Source organism: Polypterus senegalus, chromosome 2, assembly GCF_016835505.1.
Source record: "Polypterus senegalus isolate Bchr_013 chromosome 2, ASM1683550v1, whole genome shotgun sequence".
Lineage (NCBI taxonomy): Eukaryota > Metazoa > Chordata > Cladistia > Polypteriformes > Polypteridae > Polypterus > Polypterus senegalus.
In genome coordinates this window covers 183,868,082-183,890,067 of record NC_053155.1, presented here as the reverse complement: position 1 = coordinate 183,890,067, position 21,986 = coordinate 183,868,082, and the positions used below count along the sequence as shown (strand labels likewise).

The window sequence follows — 21,986 nt, the reverse complement described above, 5'->3', positions numbered from 1 at the left end:
GGGAGGCTGTAAATAGAGAAATCTAAACTACAAAATGCTCTTTCTTGTAAAGTTCTCACGACAGTGATAACACACCCAAAGAGAACTAAGATGGCCTCTATTCATCATCAAAATGTTGTTGTTTTCCTCGTTTCATTCGTGCACAGTCATGTACTATTTAAGTATGTATCCATCCATTTTTAAACTGTTGATCAAGCCCTGAATCACATTGAGCTTCTGCCTAACATACTGACATTTGATTAAGAACCAACTATGGACATGGCATCACTCCATAACTGGATACAGTCATGCACACTTTCACACTGAGCAAAAGTATTCCACAAAGACATGGGGTAAGCATGCGATCCACCAACAGACAGTTCCCAGAACTTGATTTCAACACTAGCGTCTGGAGCTGTAAGGAAGTAGATCTAATCACTGTGCCACCTCCTTATATACAAACATCCCAAAACATGAGAAGAAATACTCACATCTGCTGGATTTAATAATCTGTGATCTATGAGCAGAACTCTTTTCAATATTGACATAATTTATAGAATGGCTTACATCAGGTGCTTGTAAGTTGTCTCCAAACACAGAAAAAACCAAGAAAGTCCAGGTAAAATGAAAAAGGTGGTTTATTGACAAAGATAAATACACGGGAGTAGGTAAACAATAAAAGGTGTAATGCAATAAAGCAAAAATAAAGAAAGCCTAACCCTAACTGGGTCTAAATAAAACATAACCGTGGGACAAATGGTCCTCTTCTCACACCAACAACCACAAAAATCCAGCTTTTCTACCTCCACTATTTCCTTACAAACCACACTGATCTCCACCACATTCAGACCCATTTCTTACTCCTCTTCTGGGACCTATTTCCAGGTCACCATCCTGGCCTTTGTTGGGAGTTAGAATTTTCCTGTGGAATTCCTGGGGCCGTGTTTCTAGTGTTCTTCCTGACTGTCACAGGTTTTCCTGCAGTCCTGAATCCCGATTTTTTATAAGAGTGCAGGGTAACCCTGCACAGATCTTGTTTATAATATAAGTGGGTAGGACTCTTGGCAGCCATCTACTATCCTGAGGAACTCATATTTTTCTGCATGTAGTTTGCATGTATCCACCCATTATGAAATCATCCCTGGGATAGTGACATCTAGGGATCTTGTAACTCAAGCACCTCTAACAGGATATTTTAGTCAAGTCAGGTTCCAATCTAGAATAACACAGCATTAACGTTTATGCACTGTATATATATATATATATATATATATATATATATATATATATATATATATATATATATATATATATATATATATATTATGTATATTATGTATTATATATACTGTATAATATATATATTATGCACTATATATATATATATATATATATGTATATATATATATATATATATAGAGAGAGAGAGAGAGAGAGAGAGAGAGTGTATATATATATATAGAGAGAGAGAGAGTATATATAGTGACGTGTAGTGGGCTTCACAGCACCCTAAACCCCAGGCACGTCCAAGTCTTCTCCTCCACTACTTCCAGGCAAGCTTTATTCTCTTCCACCCAGCTCCAACTCACTTGGGTGAGGCAGAGTGGCTCTTTTTATCTTGGACCCAGGAGTACTTCCGGTGCCAGAGTATTGCCTGTTGGAATTACTTCTGGGTCATATGAAAGTCTGACAAATAAGTTATTATACATCCTTGCAGTGCCCTCTGGTGGCATCTATGGAACCAAACTTGGCTGCATTCCGGTACTCCAATTCCCAGCATGCCATGTGAGTAACCTGCAGGGTGCCAAAGCCCATGGATACTACCACTTGGTGTATTGGGGAAGAAAATACTTATATGCTGTTGTCTTCTCCAGTCCTTCCTCTTCCTGGCCATGTAAAGAAACATAAGCACCAAAAGGCTGAAACAAGTTGAACAAAATGGCTTTTGCAAGTTACATGAGCAGAGAAACTGGTTATTAATGGAAAAAGTACATGCATGTTGGTTTGGATAAATATTAATGTTTATACTTGACTAACTGGACATCAATAGCTTTAAATGTTATTTAACAGAGGGTACACTCTTACATAAGTGGAAGTCTGCCAAAGGATAAAGAAACTGAGACAACTTTCGCTCTACTACTACAATTTACTTGAAGAAAAACTTTAAAAGATGAATCTATAAGCTACCAGAATTAAGAGATCAATTCTGTTCTATTTAAAGAACTGACCTCCTAAAGTGTGAGTGACCACTGTTGAAAACAACACACCTGTAGTAAATTATTCTCTCATACAATGATGACAAGGCACTTAGGCTAGCAGACCTTTTCTTGGAATATCATGAATTCATTTGAAATCTGTGGATCAACTACTTGCAAAGACCTTGTAACTTCATAAACAATTTTACTGTTCTGGATGTAACGTTATGCTATTCTAAATTGTTGATCACACATAGTTCTAGCTGTAAATGTGCAGTTGTAAAAAAATATCTCTTTATGCCTTGTTGCATTATCTATTTAAAGATTATGCCTAGAAATACTGTATAGTGCCATTTTGCTAATTGTGATTTGTATTGGTGGTGACAACGTTTAACTCCAAGGTTCACTTTTTGAAGGCAGGATAAAGAAGCCAAGTTAAGTTTGTTTCAGCATAGGAATTGGCTAAGGAATGAGAGAACATCTTGCAGAACATTGGGAACTTAAGGCATCAACCAGCAGCTCAGAAGTGTTATCCAGCCATAACCTGCTAAATTGAGGTGAAGCCTCAGGCGTGAATAAAAATAACCAGTGAGGTCTTTTTGTTTCTCAGTGGAACACTCAAAGGTTAGTGTGTGTGGTTATTTTTGTTATGTAATTTTGGAGTTATAATTTGCATCTAGTAATGAGCAATGCTACAAAGTTAAGTGCAGAATATAGTTGTCAGTGTAAATAAAACTTTGCCCAGGATATTTCCCCTGAAGATACTGAATATATTTAATAAATACTCAAAGTTCAAAATAAAAATTCATAAGCTCTCAGCATAAAAAATTATAGAACCATCTTATTGCAGTAGCTGTCATTACAGAGTTCCTCTGGAATTTTGTCTGAAAGAAAAGCTTATTCCTAGTTTGGGTTACCCTAACATTTTATATCTTAAAAAGTAGGCTGTTGACTGCAGTACCACTGTAATTCTCGATATTTTGGAAAGTCAATCTACATTATATTTTAATGCTGATTCCATAAAAATGCAACCAGAAACCGTGATCTAGCAGTGGTTAGATCTGAAATGTAAGTGCTAAGAAAAAGTAATATTTATGTTATTGTGATAAAAGGGAGGGTTTGAGGAACACACATAAGAGATGAACAAGGAGAACAAAGAGAATACATAAAACAGAAGTAAAACACCAACCTCATAACTTCTCTGGGCCTGCCTAGAAGGCTATGATGGTCTCTAAATCAAGTAGGTCAGTTGTCCACTTGCCTACAACTCTAATACTAAAAGCACATGCCGTCTCACCCCTTATCTATTTCTTTCTCTCTCCCTCGTGTTTACTCTGAACTTTTTTCCCAACCAGATAACACAACTCTTTGCCTCTGCCTTCCCTCATTCGGCAAACTTACATGAAATTGCTGTAATGCCATCTTAGACTGTCTAACCTACCATCTAGAGTAAAACATTCAATTTGTGAGTCCTATGAATTACAGTTTCCTTGTCACTGTGTTCAGTGTTCTCTATTTATGACAAGTTTATATTAAAGTGTATTCATAATGTGTTTAGTTATGTTGCATCCTTAAGTTAAAATTCTTTATAGTTATTTTTCCCTACATCAACCAGCTCTCAGTACTCTACAGTAGAATGACAAAGTGAAAACCAGATTTCTCAAATTTTTGCAGATTTATGAAAAATAAAAAACTGAGCTATGGCATTTACACACATATTCAGAACCTTTGCTATGACAGTTGAAATTTGTCTCAGGTGAATCCTATTTTATTTATCATTGTTATGATGTTTTTACACTTTGGTTGGAGTTTAGCTGTGGTCAGTTCAATTATTTGGATATGATGAAGAAAAGGCAGACACCTGTCTATACAAGGATTTTTCCTGCACAGCCAATATCTGTCATGACACAAATCTAGGGAAGGCTACATCAATTCCTACAGCACAAAAGGTCCCCAAGAGCGCGGTTGTCTTCATAGTTCTTAAACATTAGAAGTTTGGATAAACCACATCACTTCCTAAAGCAGGCCACCTGGTGAAACTGAGCAATTGTGGTAGAAGGGCCAGTGAATATCATTGTCACTCTAGCGGAGATGGGAAAAACAACCACAAGAACACTCCATCAAGCAGGGTTTTAGAGTATGACAAAGTGGTCAGAGAGAACCCTTTCCACAATATAAGACACATGGACATTGTTGGAATTTGCAACTAAAGGACTCTCAGACTGTAAGAAACAAGATTCTCATGTTTGATGAAACCAAGATTAGCATCATGTTGGGAGGAAATCAGGCACGGCTCATCCCCTGTATAATACCATTCCAAAGGAAAGTATGGTGGTGGGTAATATCATGATATGGGATTGTTTTTCAGCAGTGTGGCCTAGGAAAAAATATTGATTTTCCAATTACTCATTATTTTTTGTTTAAACACCTCTATATTGTTTCTTAAAGTCTCAAGATCAATTTCTTGAATCTCTATCCTGCTCAGTTACTATATGTAGATTTTTGCTTATCTTCGTTTTTGGTATCTGATTCAGTAGATGTCGCTAATGTGCTTTTTGAGGCTTTCTATGGGAAATTCACTTTTCTATCTCACATAAAATGGTGTTTCCTCTTTAACTGAAATCAGTGTCTTGATGTAAATCAGAAGTGTGGAATTCTGGTTTCAATAAGGTTTCAAACGATGTGACGGTAAAGGACAACTGGATAAAAGCCATACATATGCTGTACAACTCAGACGTTACTATTGTTGTAACACAACAAATTTGAGAAATCGTTTATCCCAACGTCACCCATAAACTTAATCTTAGTCAACATCCAAATGAGTAGAGCTTAAACAATCTACACTGGTGATGGCGGGTAACTCCAAACTTTCATGTCTGAAAAAAAATAACAGAATCTATAATAGTATTTACCTGTAAATGTAAGAGACCCTACACCATTGTTGAAAATAAGGATGTTCGACAAATGATACAAGTTTTTGAACTATGGCATACTATACCAAACAGAAAGCAATTAAGTGAAGTTATTGTATCAATGCTTTATGAAGATGTTAAGCAAGGCATCGCCACGTCTCTCAGGCCAGTGGAGAGAGTAATCCTAACTTTGCAACATCCAGAGCAATAGATTCTAACTTGACAATCACACATTAAAAACAACTGGGCATCTGTGGTGGATGTCCTGCAGGCAAGCACGCTATATGCCAGTCACACCGGGAACAACCTTGCTGCCTGTATACAGAACTGCTGAGATGACTTGCTGTTGTTCCAAAAACCTTTCTAGCATTTCCAATGCTCTGATCCATTGCATGACCACATTAATCACAAGTTTGTGTGTTGACAAGTCCAATAAACATTGTTTCTCTTTAAGCATGTGGCTAACTGTACTGCTATGATGGAAAAAGTTTGCAATGTGCCTCACCCGGCAAAGCAAGTGAGCAATTGTTGGAATTTTCAGAGATGCCTGTAATACCAAAGTGAATGTATGAGCAAAGCAGCTGACTTGAAGTAGCTTCATAGCAGTGTTATCAGTCATGATGGACGTTTCTTTTTCTTTTTTGTTCAATTCATTCAGTGCAAATAGCAACATACATTAGCTCTAGATCCTCATTTTACAATGGTTCTTTTTTGTTTGAGGACTGTGAGGACACATTTTCAAGGCCGACTAACATTACTGGTACCAGTGAGCACCTGACAATATGTGTAACTTGTAGAATTATTGAAAGACACGAGTCTTCCCGCTGTATCTTTAATTTCAAGTAATTGAAGATTATTTTAAATGTCCAATAGGGGAATAAATTTAGTTTAGTTGAAGGGTATCTACATGGAGATTCATAACACACAAACAGGTTATTGTATAACATTTATTATTTAAGAAGCAATATTTGATTATTTTACAGCAATATTATTCGCAAGATGATATAGATGTTTTATAAAGTAGATGCTATTGCATTGTATTAAAACAAGGAGCCCCCAATACATACAGTATGTTAGTTAAATTATGGTAAATTTTAAATTAGTACAGTGCTGTTATTTATTTTAAGAGCAATAATCTTTTGTTCCACATCTTCCAAATACTCATGTTAACTGTTCATTACTAATCAAATCTTTCTTTTTAAATGTCTTTGCATGCTTACGCATATGTTGTGAAGTCACTATTTAGACACCTTTAAAATACAGTGTTACTGTATTTGTCACATTATATTAATGTTCTCTGTGCATGGTTTAAGTAATTTTTAAAAAAAGCCACCACTTAAAATATATCAGTGCAGGCTAATTCAATCAAGATAAAATCAATATTGAATCGAATCGGAGTATTGTGAATCAGAATCAAATCGGGACATCACTGCTGATACCCAGCCCTACTAGACAGAGTTGAGGGCAAACTGAAAAGAGCAAAGTACAGAGATATTCTTAATGAAAACCTTCCCCAGAGTGCTCTGGACCTCAGACTGGGCTAAAGGTCTATTTTCCAACAGGACAATGACCGTAAGCAGATAGCAAAGACAACAGAGGAGTGCCTTAGTGGTAGCTCTGGCAATGTTTTTAAGTTATCCAGTCAGAGGCATCCAATTCGAACATCTCTGGATTGAAAATAAATGTTTACTCTTGGTCTCAATCCAATCTAAGCTTGAGATGATCTCTATTGAAGAATGGTAAAACAGACCCAAATCCAAGTGCATGACGTTTGTTGTGTCATAACCAAAAAGAATTCAGGTTGTATTCTCTCACTTACTCACTTCAGCTAAACACTGAGTAAAGAACTTGAAGACCTGTGTCAATGTAATATTTATTTTTTTTTAAATATATTTTTAATAAATTTGCAAGCATTTTAAAAATCATGTTTTTGTGTTGTTATTCTGGAGTATTGAGAATGATTTCAGCATACAGCTGCAACATAGCACAATATAAAAAAAGTGAAAGAGTCTGAATACTTTCTGAATCCACTGTATGTATACGAGGTGTTATAAAAAAATAACGGTGAATGTTTTAAAAAAGAAACGTTTATTGCAGTAAAAGATTTACAACTACTAGTCACCCTTAACTCTCCTTCACTTCAAATGCACTTATCCCAATACACCTGCCACTTTGTGAAGCAGTTCTGGAAGTTTTCTTTCGAGAGTGTCTTTAGTTGGGCTGTCGTGGCTGCCTGGATGTCCTCAATGGATTGAAATCATTTCCCTTTCATGGTCTTTTTCAATTTAGGGAACAGCCAGAAGTCACATGGTGCCAGATCCGGCAAATAAGGTGGATGCGGACACAGCGTAATGTTTTTATTTGACAGAAATTGTCGTACTAGAAGGGATGTGTGACAAGGAGCATTGTCATGATGAAGAATGAAACCATTTCAACATTTTCCTTTGTTATTGATGTTGAAGGACGTCCTGATCTCGTCAGATCCATTACGAAATTGATCAAACCACTTGTAAACAGTCTTAATTTTTGGTGCAGTGTTACCATAAACCAATTTTAACATCTGATGCATTCCCTGAGTTTTTTGAAATTTGAAACAAAATTTCATGTTAATATGTTGTCCTAACCCTTATTAATGACAAACTTGAAAAACACACTTGAACTCAGCAGTGGCTCACAAACGACTGACAGTATCAAACAAGTTGAAACTTGTCACAAACTAGGCTCTAAGATGCACATGTCAGAACTTGCATTGAATTGTTTTGCGTTGCTCTTGGATGGTGCTCTGCATCAAAATTCACCATACTTTCTGATCACACCTCGGATTGCTTTGTTACTTAATTTAATCATTTCTTCCATGGCATCATGGCGCCATTTTGTGATCTTTTTCTCATGATTGCAGCCATGTTGTCAATGGCAACAGTAATGTTGTTGATCATGTTTGGCTATATTGTGATTCCGTTATATAAGATAATAGTGTGGCTCTGTCAGCAATCAGGTTTATTAATGTATTGAGCACATGCAAAGAGAGGGCAGTCACAGTTGTTGTAATGAAAATAAAAAATGACCAGGAAATTAAATATCTAAAGGTAGCCACCAGAAAAGCAAGGCATTAAAATAAGTTGGAGCCCAAACCGTGAAATCTAATAAATCTGACATCTATATCAAAAAATATAGCTGACAAGCGAGTAGTCATATATATGGCCTATACTAACTAAAGAGAAACATCACAAAAAGGTTTTGTTTTTAAAGCATTTGCAAATGGGACAAATAGGTTTCCATGGAGGTAGACAGGCAATGAGGTGAAGAGCATAGCCAGACTTCTTTTAAAATGGCAGAATTTCAAAATATATACATATTTTATTAATGACACTGATGCCTGTTTTATGGCATAGGTACAAACTCAGGATTCAGATCAATTCTTCAGGACATTCGTATTACAAAAACACTTGGATATTGCAAGAACAGCACTGTTACCCTAAGTGGTGATATCACATGTAGCAGTGACAGCATCCACATAATGACAGTGCTGGCATTTATACAAACAATATATCTGCTGGCATGATGCCCGCAACACAAACCAGCACTGAATATGATCAGAAAACAATTTCAGACTATGGAAAAACTACCAAAAGAGCTATCTAAACACATACAGGAATCAAAGGCAACATATAGTAGGTGAAGGGTGGTGGAGGATGTTGTAAGGTGAGGGTTGATTAATAAGGTGAGGTTCAGAAGGTGATGGTCATAAAGTCTTTTTTATTATTTGGATGTTGTTCATTTTAAGCCTGCATATGCTGGGCTCAAATCCAAGCATCTGTTAATGCCGTTTTCATTGGAAAGCTGCGATAAATGTATATATAAAACATTGTGTCAAATTGGGAAATCTAGTGGTAAATTGGGAAATTTGCAACAACATAATATAAACAAATTGCACAAGCTGGCAAACCTCAGTCTTGGGATTCCAAGAAATAAGGTTTTCCTTCTTAAGGATGGCCACTCTTCCCTATGAGACTATCTGCTAAATGCAAGTCTGATGTTTCAGAGCAGAGATGAGTTTCCCACTAATAGGTGATTCACAAATTAACAGCACTTTTGGCCAAGTTTAAAATTCATGTCAAAGTCTGGACTTTAAATAAAAACAAAGATAATGACAGTGTCATGGTGTAAATGACGCATTTACTGTACATTGCAAAAACAGAATGAACATTAAAACTGTTTTACTTTCAATGTTTTAAACTAGAATCCTCATAATTCCATTTACCACCCTTAAGAGTGAAATATTCACTACATGTGTTGTAACTAAATCTTCATATTCTTCAATTCAATCATTGTATGCTGGAACATTCAGCAAAGATAACATGGTTAAGTCCCATTAACACCCAAGACTTCCTACTTAATCAAGTTTACGCTTTTAAGCTTTTTGTATAATTGGGTATATAAAAATGCAATTCCACAGTATGAAAGAGAAGGCTGTCTACTTTTATTTAGTAATCTCTCTAAATATATTTTAGTAGAGTTAGTACATTTTGAAATGAAGTCCTCACTTTTGTCTGTTTAATTTTATCACTGTCTCTGTCTCTCCCTACATATATATATATATAATATACAGTACATGTGTATTCAGAAAGTATTCAACATATTTGATTCAGAAAAGGCCCATTCACGTTCTGCACAGTTTATAGTGTTGTAGATTTAATATTAAATGGATATACTGTATGTTTGCACATCAGTCTACACTCAATTATCTATAATGACAATGTGTAAACACATTTTCAGAAGGGTTTGAAAATGTATTAAAAATAAAAAGCTGAAATCTCTCATTCATATACTGTAAGTATTCAGTCTCCTAATTCAATACTTTGAGGAAGCCCTTTTGGCAGTAATTACAGCTTCAAGTCTTCTTGGGTAAGTCTCTGCAAGCATTGCACACCTGGATTTGGGTAGTTTATCCCATTCTGGAAATGCTGACATGACTTTAATGACACATCTGCCTGTTGTGATAACCATCACACATAATTATGAAGAATTCTGTCCATACAGTCTACAATGTTGGTGACAATCTCTGGGATATGGGTGTAATGTTTTCTTTGTTTTGGTGCATTGCTCAGAGAAGCACTAGTACATGATTTTTTGACTAATTTCTAAAAATTGTGCACTTTGAAGGAGCAATTGCAGCATGATGTGAGTCCCTCATATATCACCTTGAAGCTGCAGCTTGGACCAGAGGAAATCCATGCTTGGACCAGATGTATTCTATCAATTCATTTATTAATGTAAGAGGTGGACGCATCCTTGATCCTCCAACCTGATAATTCCAAAATGTTCAGATTACAAAAGGTAGACTACCAGATGGAAACAAAATGGGAATCAGGAGATTTCAATCGAGAGGGAATGACAACTTTAGCAGCATACAGTATGTCCCTAATGCAAATAGTTTCTGCTGGATAACAGATAAATGAAGTAAAGAAAGGTCTAGAAACAGGAAAATGCGAGGAAGAAAGACAGAATAAAAGTAAGAAAATCAGACATACCTCACCACAAACAGGAAAATTAGGAATGAAATAATTATAGAATATTGGGGAGATCATTCTTAGTGTTACCCAAGAAAAATGAAATAGCTGCATATAGGAGTATGTTATGACTTGAGACATGCATCGAGACTTGTGTGACTGACTCAAGGCAATGGTCAAGGGTCCCAATGAAAGATTAAAAGCAGTGAAGGAAGGGGTCATCACCACCTGACACCTTTAAATATTCTGAAGATATTAGAGTTAGAGATATTAGAGTTAGTAAGCACTCCTAGTCATTCATGGTGCCCCTTGGTGTCCACAGTGGGTAGTCAATATTAGCACATGGCCCTTCAGTTCATAAATGTTACCCTCTGTGTACATAGTATATAGACATAGCGATTGTATTTGATGTCCAGAGCAATCGCCCATCAAGTGACATAAGTGATGCTTCTAATACATTGATCTGCTCAAGCTTTAATCACATCTCTGAATTTTTTGGTGTAGGTTCCCCATGCAACACCAAAGTAAAATGCCTCCCAGAACAGCTGCCAATGTCAACCATATCTAAATCTGCAACTGTTACTAAGAATACACACCCTGGTCAATGTAATGGCTTCATCGTATTCATGAAATGTACTACAAAACTAAATACATGAGCTGCTATAGAAAAACTCAACTCTTCTGAATAAAGGCCTTTTCTGCATCTAGAGCCAAATGTGTGGCTGGATGGGCAATGCAGTGATGTCTAACATATGCTGAAGGTATCAGATATTGTTTGTTGATTGTCATGCTCAAATAAAACATGTCTAGTCAGGGTGGATCAGTTTATGAATACTGGACTACACTAGTAGCTTAGTCAGTAATTTTGTATCCATATTCATCAGCAAAATTGGATGATAATTTTTTCCCCTGTTTTAAGAAAGCCAAATTTAAATAATGGTCCTGTGTGTTTATGGTGGAAGGATTGTTTAACATCTTCAAATATATAATCTCCAGATGACTCCAAAAAGCAGAAGACATCTTATACGGAAGTCCAATTGGGCCAGTGGTCCTACCACTCTTCAGAGACTTCAGTGCTTCTTTAGGCTTAGCCTTGGTAATGAGCAAGTTAAAACTGTCAGCCTCTGACTTCTTTAACCTTCGATATTGTCAAGGAAGGGGGTTCATAAGAAAAAAAAAAAACTTTAAGTAATACTCATAAAAGGTTTTATCAATTTGTAAAGTGTTACATACGTTGATCCTGATTTTTTTTATATTAAATTATTTTTTTAACTTTACCTGAAAAAAAAACATTAAAACAAAATGCAATTATATAACAAATGAGAGTAACACTGCAAGTACAATGATGCTTTGAAAACACCCCAAAAAGAAAATTCTGCCCAGAATACCTGATTATTTTTTAACAAACAAAATGGATGCGAGTGCCCGACAACAAGGTGGTTAAGGTTTGGGTTTGAAATTGAAACATAATATTTGGTCTGTGTGTCGTGGATTTCAAATATTAACTTTTTTTCACAGCAGGGAATTTAAATCAGACTTGGTAGTTGAGATCCAAAGTTTATGTTCAGGGTCCATCACTTTTCTTCAGAAGTAGATAAATGTATCTCTAAGTCTTGAATCCATTCACAATATGTCTGGGCCAAGCTGACAGAGTAACCGATAGTAAAATCTCTAATGGTGCCTTTAATGGTCACCCAGACATACAGTATGTGGTGATATCAACAAAATTGGAAGTAACAGAAAAAGAAATACTCCAACATAGGAACGTGTGTTACTTTAATTAGCTCTCACAAGTAATCTATACATATAAAGGAGAGTTGGGATCCGAGAGACTATGTTTGTGGAGGGATGGAGAGTTAAGGCGGGTGGAGGAGTCACGTGATCATCTCCCCTCCTATTCACGTCATTTCATTCAATTCATTTCACCCAGAGCTGAGCTCTGCAGCTGATGCGGTCTTACCGTTCTTTTTCCTTAGTGTTTAGTCCTCTCTCCTTTACTGATTTATATAAAGGAGAGTTGGGATCTGAGAGACTGTGTTTGTGTGTTTGTGGAGGAATGGAGAGTTAAGGTGGGTGGGGGAGTCACGTGATTATCTCCCCTCCCATTCACCTCATTTCATTCACTTCATTTCGCTCCGAGCTGAGCTCAGTAGCTGACGCAGTCTTGCCGTTCTTTTTCCTTAGTGTTTAGTCCTCTCTCCTTTACTCATTTACTGTTTACTAGACGCAGTACTTACTGCGTATTTTTTCCTTTAGTGTTTCTACTTAGTGTTTCTTAGTGTTTAGTAGACGCGGTGTGCCGGTGTTCCCAGTGGTGTTGCGGTTTACTGTTACTTTCTACTTCGTTTTTGTACTTTAGTGTTTAGTAGACTTTTACTTTATCTCATTTACTGTTGTTTTTTACTGTTGTTCCCGGCGGTGTTGCCCTTTTTTTACTTTATCTCATTTAGTGTTTAGTAGACTTTTACTTTATCTCATTTACTGTTGTTCCCGGCGGTGTTGCCCTTTTTTACTTTATGTCATTTACTGTTGTTCCCGGCAGTGTTGGCATTTTTCCCGTTTCTATTTTTTATGTAGCATGTTCACAAATTAGTCATACAGAAAATTTATATATTTTGGCTCCAGGAGGACAAACCAAAAATGTTGTATATAAAGAAGCTCTATAAGTCGCATGTAGATACATAATTATTCCAGCTACAGCGACTGCAGCAAAGCGCACAAGGTCTGCTAGTGACTTAATAAAGCACCACCTTGATGCTTGCTTGGGGAATAAGGACAGATACAAACAAGAAAGGGAGAATAATGTGATGGTCTGATAGAGAAGCCACATCCAAGAGAGTGATGATGCCAAAGACTGAGAAACAAATATATAGTCCAGAGGTAAATAGGAGAAAACCTTAGCCCAAGTATTCAGCAAGCAAAATAAATTAATCAGGTTCAGGCTTGAAATTAGTTTACAAGTTGAATGGAGCATATGTTGGTGAAGTGGAACAGGAGATCTGTGAAAAAGTGGATTCAAATACGCATTAGTATCCTCATCCAGAATAATTTCAAAGATCTTTCTTTGAAGAATATGGATAGTTATGTAAGCAAAGATGTTAGGCTGATAAGGGGTAGAATCATATCAGGGTGTACTGTATTACTTACCCCATTCAGCGGATATGTTTTCCACCCAAGCTCTCCCAGCACTGATGTGGTGTCCAGGAGAACAACTGCAAAAGAAAAACAAATGTCATAAGATTGGAAAAAGCAATCAAGTGCTTAGTGCCTTATCTGTCATAAGTGACATCAGCATGCATAACATTCCTACATTAATGTTTCTTTGGATAATAGAAAATAAAGAAAGGTTTTTCAAAGACATGCGGGTCTAAAAAGACCAGAAATTTTCAGCAATGCGTGTTTCTTAAAAGACAGCCGATACATTCAAAAATGTCAAAAGCAGAAATAATTCAACAAACTTGCAATGGGTTCAGAAGATCTGCTCACTAAACACCTAGAGGTATCGTATCTTACAAAAGTGTCAGTAATTGATCTGTTCATGATCAGATTAGGGAAGTTTGCCTACACTAAAAAGAATCACAAGAGACATTACTAAACCTATGATTCTTATTAAAAACTCACCCTCATTTTATTGCTGACTGGAGGCTTGTGCAGCTGTCACAATGACCAATACCATATCGGTTGAAACCACCAGCCTCAAACCACCAAATCAACAACTGGGACATTAAAATAAATCTGCCTTGTGTCTTCACCTGTCAACCAATAGCAACATACACCGGATGGTTAACTTCAGACTGGGTGACACACACACACACTCCTACTGATCCTGATTAACACACAAAAGCAATTATCATGATAGGAATATTTAAATGGCTTTCCCTGACACCTAATGTATTCTCCAGGGGGCAGGAATTTATTCATTTTCAAATACTGAGGTTTTAAGTTAGCAGTCAATGTGTGTCCTCAGAAGGACCTGGGGTCTCATGTTACTCTCACTTCTTCTTCTTCTTCTTCTTCTTCTTCGCTTCTTCTCAGCTCCTCCGTTAGGAGTTGCCACAGCGGATCATCTTTTTCCATATTACTCTCACTGCACGACTCGGAGTATTTATATCACTGTATCTGAGTGTGAATCACAGCAGCAGCTGATCGGAAGAGAATTATCGGTATACAGCTTTAAGGACACGCTGTCTCAGCCACTGCAAAACGTTTTAAAGCCTTTCCTGTACGGACCTCGCGGTTCAGAAACAGTTTAATCCCAAGAACTTTAAATGCACTCAATCAATTGCTCCTTGTAGAACGGTTTGTACTTATAAGTACAATCACCCCACTGTAAACTTGCACTACAGTTATAATATCTCACAACCTGAGCCACTTTATAAAGCGCGTATTTACATATGATGCGATATCATTTTTAAGGTGAAATGCAGCAAAATATGTTTGTTAAATTATACACATAAAACTTTAACTTCATTTAAATAATCTATATTCTTCACTGGGAGTGTCGTGAAGGATAGAATAATTAAACATGTACTACGAAGATATTTCAATGTTCTTTAAGCGTTTTGAAGAATCGGGCTAAGCTTACAGATGGCTTAACTTCTATTACAGAGCTGATTGTGTGGCGATCGGTTACTTGGGGAAAGAAAAGCAAGGACTCTTGGGGCGGCCACGCCAATATATATTGAATATAAAACAGAAAGAAAATAACAACACAGCTAAAACGCAGCGACAAATTTGACAAAAGATAAATGCTTGTCATGAGCACGAGGCTCATGAAACACATGTTTAATAATGTGCTTTAGCTCCTATCATCATGAAAATGACATCACGTATACATCTCAGTATTTTAGTTATTCAGAGAGCTGTAATATCACAAATGTAATGGACTCTGTGTCCAGTTGGAGGAAGAGAGCCAGTTTAAGAAGCAAGTAGTGATTCACACACATAGATCACATACGAGTAGAAGATCAAATACAAAACAAAGCATTTAACGTGCTACTTTAATTACGATGTAATTTTGAGAAACTGGTTAATTAAACGATTTTAAGATGAAGTTTATAATGTTCTACTAAATGACAAAATAAACTACGTGATTAAAGTGGAAAATTCGAGATTAAAGTTGACATTTAGTGCTTTTTCCCCACCGTGTGCCTTTTTCTCTGTACCTAATAAGCTTTCATATGACACTCAGACAGTGGGCTTACAACTCTTCTTTTCACGGCAACTTTGATATGTGACTTCTTTTTATTTCCGGCACTGTGCGATTTTGTGAATGTGAGCTTTCAAGTTTCTCCAACACGCTATGTCACTCGATCAACTTCATTTTGTTGATTATACCACGGTTTATTTGAACAAATAGTATGTTTTCCTTTGCCTCCACTTGGTATTCGCTGAAATTCTTATATTTTCCCGTGCTTTTCCCATTGTCTTTTCACAGAAGGCTGCTTAAGGGCGATTTATATTGATTTGCATATTCAAATAGGCGTAAAAGCTTGTGTACGCACAAAAAGAGGCTTGAGATGTGCGTACATAACTTCCCATGCCAATGGTGGGATTAATAAAAGAAAACTTGATGGAGAAACGCATATCTTTATAGCAACTCTGACTCGTGTGTACGCAACAAACTGGGAAATAATGACACCCTTGATAAAGTAGGGAAATGCTACAAAACCAGCTAAATGATGACTCATAAGCATTATTGTGGGCTGGCGCCCTGCCCGGGGTTTGTTTCCTGCCTTGTACCCTGTGTTGGCTGGGATTGGTTCCAGCGGACCCCCATGACCCTGTAGTTAGGATATAGTGAGCTGGATAATGGATGGATGGATAATCTATATATATAATTCACTAAGGGGACGCAAGACAGTGAGCGCAAGCAAGACAAAGCCCCACTCCCCAACTCTAAGACCATGGGATACGCTCGACAGAGCCCCGCCCACCAACTCTAGCCCTCCTATCGCGTCATGGGATACACACGACAGAGACATGCACGGCAACTGGAACCATCCTCCCGAATCTAGCGTCGCTATCGAGGCACGCAACAACACAAGATCAACGCAAGACAGAGAGCCACGATCGGCAACTCACAGAGCCCCACCCGCCAACTCTAACTAAGGGCAAGCAAGACAGAGACCGCATTAAAGACAGAGAACCACGCTCGCCAAAGCCCGCCCGCCAACTCTAACTTAGGTCAAGAAAGACAGAGAGCGCACGCAAGACAGAAAGCCCCCACCAACTCTAAGACCATGGGATACACGTGTATTTAGTGCTTAAATGGATATAAATAATTGCATGTAAATGATTCACCAAAATCTGTTATATGTAAACGATACTGTTTAAAATGTTATTGTTTTTTCATCAGAAAACCAAGTTTCCAAGTCTACCTGTGTTAGTTTAAATGGCATTTTTACCACTCACAATAGGGCAGACGCGCTGACTTATCGTGTCGACTGGGCAACACAGTGAATGCGGCGTCTATCTATATATGTCTATGTTTTCCATAGCCTGCTACAGGAAGGTACTCTCTCAACCACTGGCATTTGTTTCGCTCCTTGCTATTTTTGTTACAGGTATACTGCGACGGTGATTTCCTATGCCTTTGCTATACTAAAATTCCTTCCTCACTGTTTTCCGTTCCTATTCTTACACTGCCGTATGCTATGGCAGGCTTCGGCTAGTTATAATATATTACAATAATGGCTAACTGGTAATTCACATCATTGAGCCATTATTATAAACTATGTTAACATGTCAAACATATTAAACCTCAGAATTGTTGAATATGATGTAAAGATTGTATTTCAGTTTCCTTTAAAGAGGGTGAATGCTGTGAATTTGCACTTTTTGATGTTTTGTCACTTTGTATTGGCCATCTGTTGACACTTCTCAGGGAACTGGCCAACTGAAAGCCATTAGCAGACTGAGAAGGCGCTACATCCAGTTTTTGAATCATATATGTGTCATTGTGTGTACATATTTAAAACATCACTTTAGATTAGTTGTCCATAACTACACTGTTCCTACTTACCATGTAATTACCTGTATAAAACAGAGTAACTAGGTGTTATTACCTTGTACTTACTGTGTAATACAGAGTAACACAATTATTAAGTACTCAAATGAAATTATAATCACACATTTTTTATTATACATATGTATGTAAATTGTGGAATAACAATTACAAATTGCTTATTCAAAGCATTACATTGTCTTACACAGTAAATATTCTTTGATAATAATATTCTTTGTTTTCCAACCCAAAAAAACTGCATTTTATGTTTTTTGGTTGGAGAGGAGGGGTTTATTGTCAGGTTTTCTTTTTAAATCGTAAAAAATTGGCTGACTATGAGTGAGTGTAAGGTGTGTGCATGAGTTTGGCCTGTGATTGTCTAACTGCTCTTGCCTTGGTACCCCCTTTTGCCCTGAAGTGGATTAAGTTGCCTAGATCACAGATGGTTGGAGAGATCAATTTCAAACAGTAATCAGTTTGCAATCAATTGTTGGTAATTCAGTGTCTGATATACAGAAATGCATATTTTAATGTCTAAATATTCTTTTGTAAAATAATGTTTAATTTAAAAAGGGTCAAGAAGGCCTTCTCCTAAAAGAGAAAACCCTGAGCCCTAAGATGTTCAGAAGACATAAGAACATAAGAAACTGGAAAGGAGTTGCTTATAAAATAAAAATGATGATATAAAGATGGATAAACATTGTGGTGGATGGCCAGGGCCCTTGCCCGGCCTGGACGCCCCAGTGATGGGAGGACCAGGTGAGAGGACAAATTCAGGGCAATACCTCCCTCAGAACACAAACGGGCAACCCCCAGGCTTACACCAAGGCCACGGGTTTGCAGCTTAGAAGCTCAACCTTGCTGGGGTCTGTGGCCACCGCCAGGGGGTGCCTTGACAGTTCCAGAGCCCTGGACTGCAGAACTTCCGCCTTACCTAGAACTGCTACTGTAAGAGGATCAGAGAGCACCTGGAGCACTTCCGGGCGCACTATAAAAGAGGCCACCTCACTCTGTTCGAGGAGTCGGGAGGAGGTGGATGAGTGGAGGGAAGAAAAAGAGAGAGAAAAGGAGAGAGAAGAAAAGTATTGTGTTATGCTGTGTTTGTGAACTATTCTGTGCCTGTGGGAAATGGAGGAAGGCATTTACCTTGAGGGAAAAAAGAAGAAAAATAAAAGCATGTGTTTGTAATTGTGCCTCTGTGTGTATGTGAAATGTAGCTGAGTTGCTCTCATTGATACACTGCTTGGAAAACCAACAAGCAAAACAACAATGAAGGAAAGCAAGCATCACTTTTTTACTGATTGATAATAAGATTTATACAGAGAGTAGTCTATGGACTGCTAGATCTTGGACAGCCATCCAAAACGTCAAGCTGCAAAAAAAAAAAAAAGAATAGTTCCAAATATCCATCCATCCATTATCCAACCCTCTATATCCTAACTACAGGCTCACGGGGGTCTGCTGTAGCCAATCCCAGCCAATACAGGGTGCAAGGCAGGAAACAAACCCCGGGCAGGGCGCTTACACACCCACTCACTAGGGACAATTTAGGATCACCAATGCACTTAACCTGGAGCACCCGGAGGAAATCTACGGAGACATGGGGAGAACTTGCAAACTCCAAGGAAGGAGAACCCAGGTCTCCTAACTGCGAGGCAGCAGCACTACCCACTGTGCCACTCATAGTTCCAAATATGCTAAAGAAAAAAAAAACATAAGTTTAGCCTCACAAAATAAAACCAATGTCAAAGTAAGTGGTTGATGAGTGCAAGACGTCACTTTCCCTAAAACACAATCATCTTTTTATGATGTTCTCAAGCAGTTAGAGAGGATATATGCAAACAGCATAAAAAATTAGATTATGCTTAGAAGAATAAAATACAAGGCTATTCAAAATGAAAGAGCAGATTTCAAAAATGTATTTCAAACAAACTGTATAAGACTGAAACACTTTCCACACATCAATGGATAGTCAAAGTTTGGTCCTATGGTCCTTGAGGTTGCATATACTCACCATGATCACCATGAATGGAGCGACAAACATCAAAATGGTAAACCATTTCTTGCCACACACAAGTCAACTGGTCCCTAGTTACTGAATTCACAGCTTCTTCAATTTGATGTCACAAATCTTGAAGATTAGCGGGCATAGGTGGAACAAACACTCTATCTTTAATGTAGCCCCATAGATAAAAATTGCAGGGGGTAAGCTCTTGTTACCTGGGAGGCCACAGACGATGAGCAAGATCTTGTCCACCTCTACCAATTCATTGTCCTGGAATGGTGTCGCTCAGGTAACGCCAGCCATCTAAGAGGAAAAGAGGTGGGGTACCATCTTACATGAAAATGAAGTCATTTGAATCTTCTTGAAGTTGAGGAAATTTTTTATGCCACTCGTAAATTTGCATATGACGAGGTGGTTGTTTGTTGAACCGTCGGCAGAATTCATGTTGCACTTGAACAATGGACTCACACTTCGCAAACTGTAGCATACAAAATGATTTCTCTTGTGGTGTTGTTGCCATTTTACCATAAACATGAAACACTTCTACTTTTAGGCGGGTTTTTAAACTTTGAGGGTTTTTAAACTTTGAACTTTCCTCTATCTAGTGATGTGCGGAATGTATTTCTGTCTTATACCATTTGTTTGAAATACATTTTTGAAATCTGTTCTTTCATTTTGAATAGCTTTGTATAAATTTAGTAGCAATTTATTTTACTAAAAACAAAAGACAGCAGTTTATCTAATAATCCTAACTGGTTTCCCCTCCAGAACTTCAAATATAGTTTTGTACTTACTTAAAAATGCAGCAAGTTTCTTCCAACACTCACATTCTCCAAAAGGTTACAACTCATGATAAACCCAGTCCACTCAAGAAAAATATGTCTAGTGTAGAAAAAGACGAAAGCTGCTGGAAACAATAGGGTACCATACGGGAAGGTTCTGGTAAGAAGAAATATTTCCTTGAAACCTTTCAGAACTGTGATTTCTTGATTTATGCATAAGTACAAAATGACTTCCAGCAGCAGTGGTGGCTTGTGTAGGAGTATTATTTTCTACAGTCTGCATTACTGATTGTGCAGTTGAAGCCCTCACTTAGTTTCTAAATCTTTTTCTGTTGTTGAACAGCTAAAGTTAAATCATTCAGCCGAGTTTATTGCTTCAGTAAAGCACTCTGTAAGCTGCATTTATGGAGGGAAAACTCTCAACCTATGAAGACTCTATTTACTCTGTCTATGTTTTTGTTGTACTACTGGAAACCAGTTCATCCAAAAACCTGCTTAGTGGGTGTTTGTTTTGAAAAGGAATAATTTACATAGATGACTGGTTAATGGTAGGATTACACTCTGGAATTTATAAAGTCAGTATTATATTACTGGACCCTCAATTCACTAGAGTATTAGCTTCATAGACACTTTTTGGGGAAAGAAAAGTTAGTCGTTCAGGACTTGATACACTAGTATGAAAGTATAAAATGACAAGACATTTGACCTTCCTAGCAAATGAATCAATAAGCAAGATGTATCATGATAGTAAGGAACAACACTTACAGGTTTGTGTTACTCTCTTTGGCTATGATTTGGAAGTAATTCAACAGTCAGCTGAGTTGAATATGTTCTGTTTTTGTGCCTTCACAATTTAGTTGAGTCCGTAGGGAATAAATTAAAGGGAGTGCAGGAAGGAGATGTAGGAAAGTCCAGGAAAGTTAAAGGCTGCCTGTTTCCTCCACAATATAGAAGCTGGTGACCCAGAGGAAGCAGAATGACTCCAACCCACCTCTGTCTACCTCCCTGTTTAATGTAACACCCATCTGTCCACCAGCATTTTAGACTCAACCTAATGATGGGATGGAGGCAGGACCCTGTGTTTCTTTTAAAGTGTAACATTCATTGCCAGCAGTATTATAAACTGGGCTTTGAAAAAAGCTGAATCTATAGTAATTCTGGAAATATTATTTGTCTAGAACGTTTATTTAAAGGTTGTAAAGATTTGCTGTATCTCCCTTGATAGCATGTTCATTTTCATACTGCCGCTGCTATTTTGTCATTCTTACTATGGGCAGTTTCTGGTTATCTGAAAAAAAATAGATTTAACCCATGTATTTTGGACTTTAGCTTGGTTAATTGTTAAATATTTCGTCTTCTGGTCCCTTTTTCTCTAACACTGCCTTCTCACTTCATCTTGGCAGTACAACCAGTGTGTCTGCACAACTTATGCAGAATTTTATGTATTTTAGTAATAAACAGGGATTATCCCACCTGGACCTCTAATCATTTTTTCATCTCTTCTTGTGTTTTGCTTTACAGCATACTTTGTTTGCTGTTTTGTGTTCATCTTTACATCTTTGTTTAAATTTCTTAGCAGATTGGTCTTTTAGCAGAC

At 37.4% G+C, this 21,986-nt stretch overlaps 1 protein-coding gene across 3 annotated transcripts in view; it reads right to left on the bottom strand.

The window, feature by feature from the left end:
• epha6 (eph receptor A6) overlaps window positions 1–21,986 on the bottom strand; it is a 371,198-nt gene that overhangs the window by 279,205 nt on the left and 70,007 nt on the right. For all 3 annotated transcript variants that reach the window (XM_039744991.1, XM_039744992.1, XM_039744993.1), the window contains exon 2: window positions 13,744–13,808. In XM_039744991.1, the coding sequence (XP_039600925.1) occupies window positions 13,744–13,808 (65 nt within the window). The remainder of the gene's footprint in view (window positions 1–13,743; window positions 13,809–21,986) is intronic.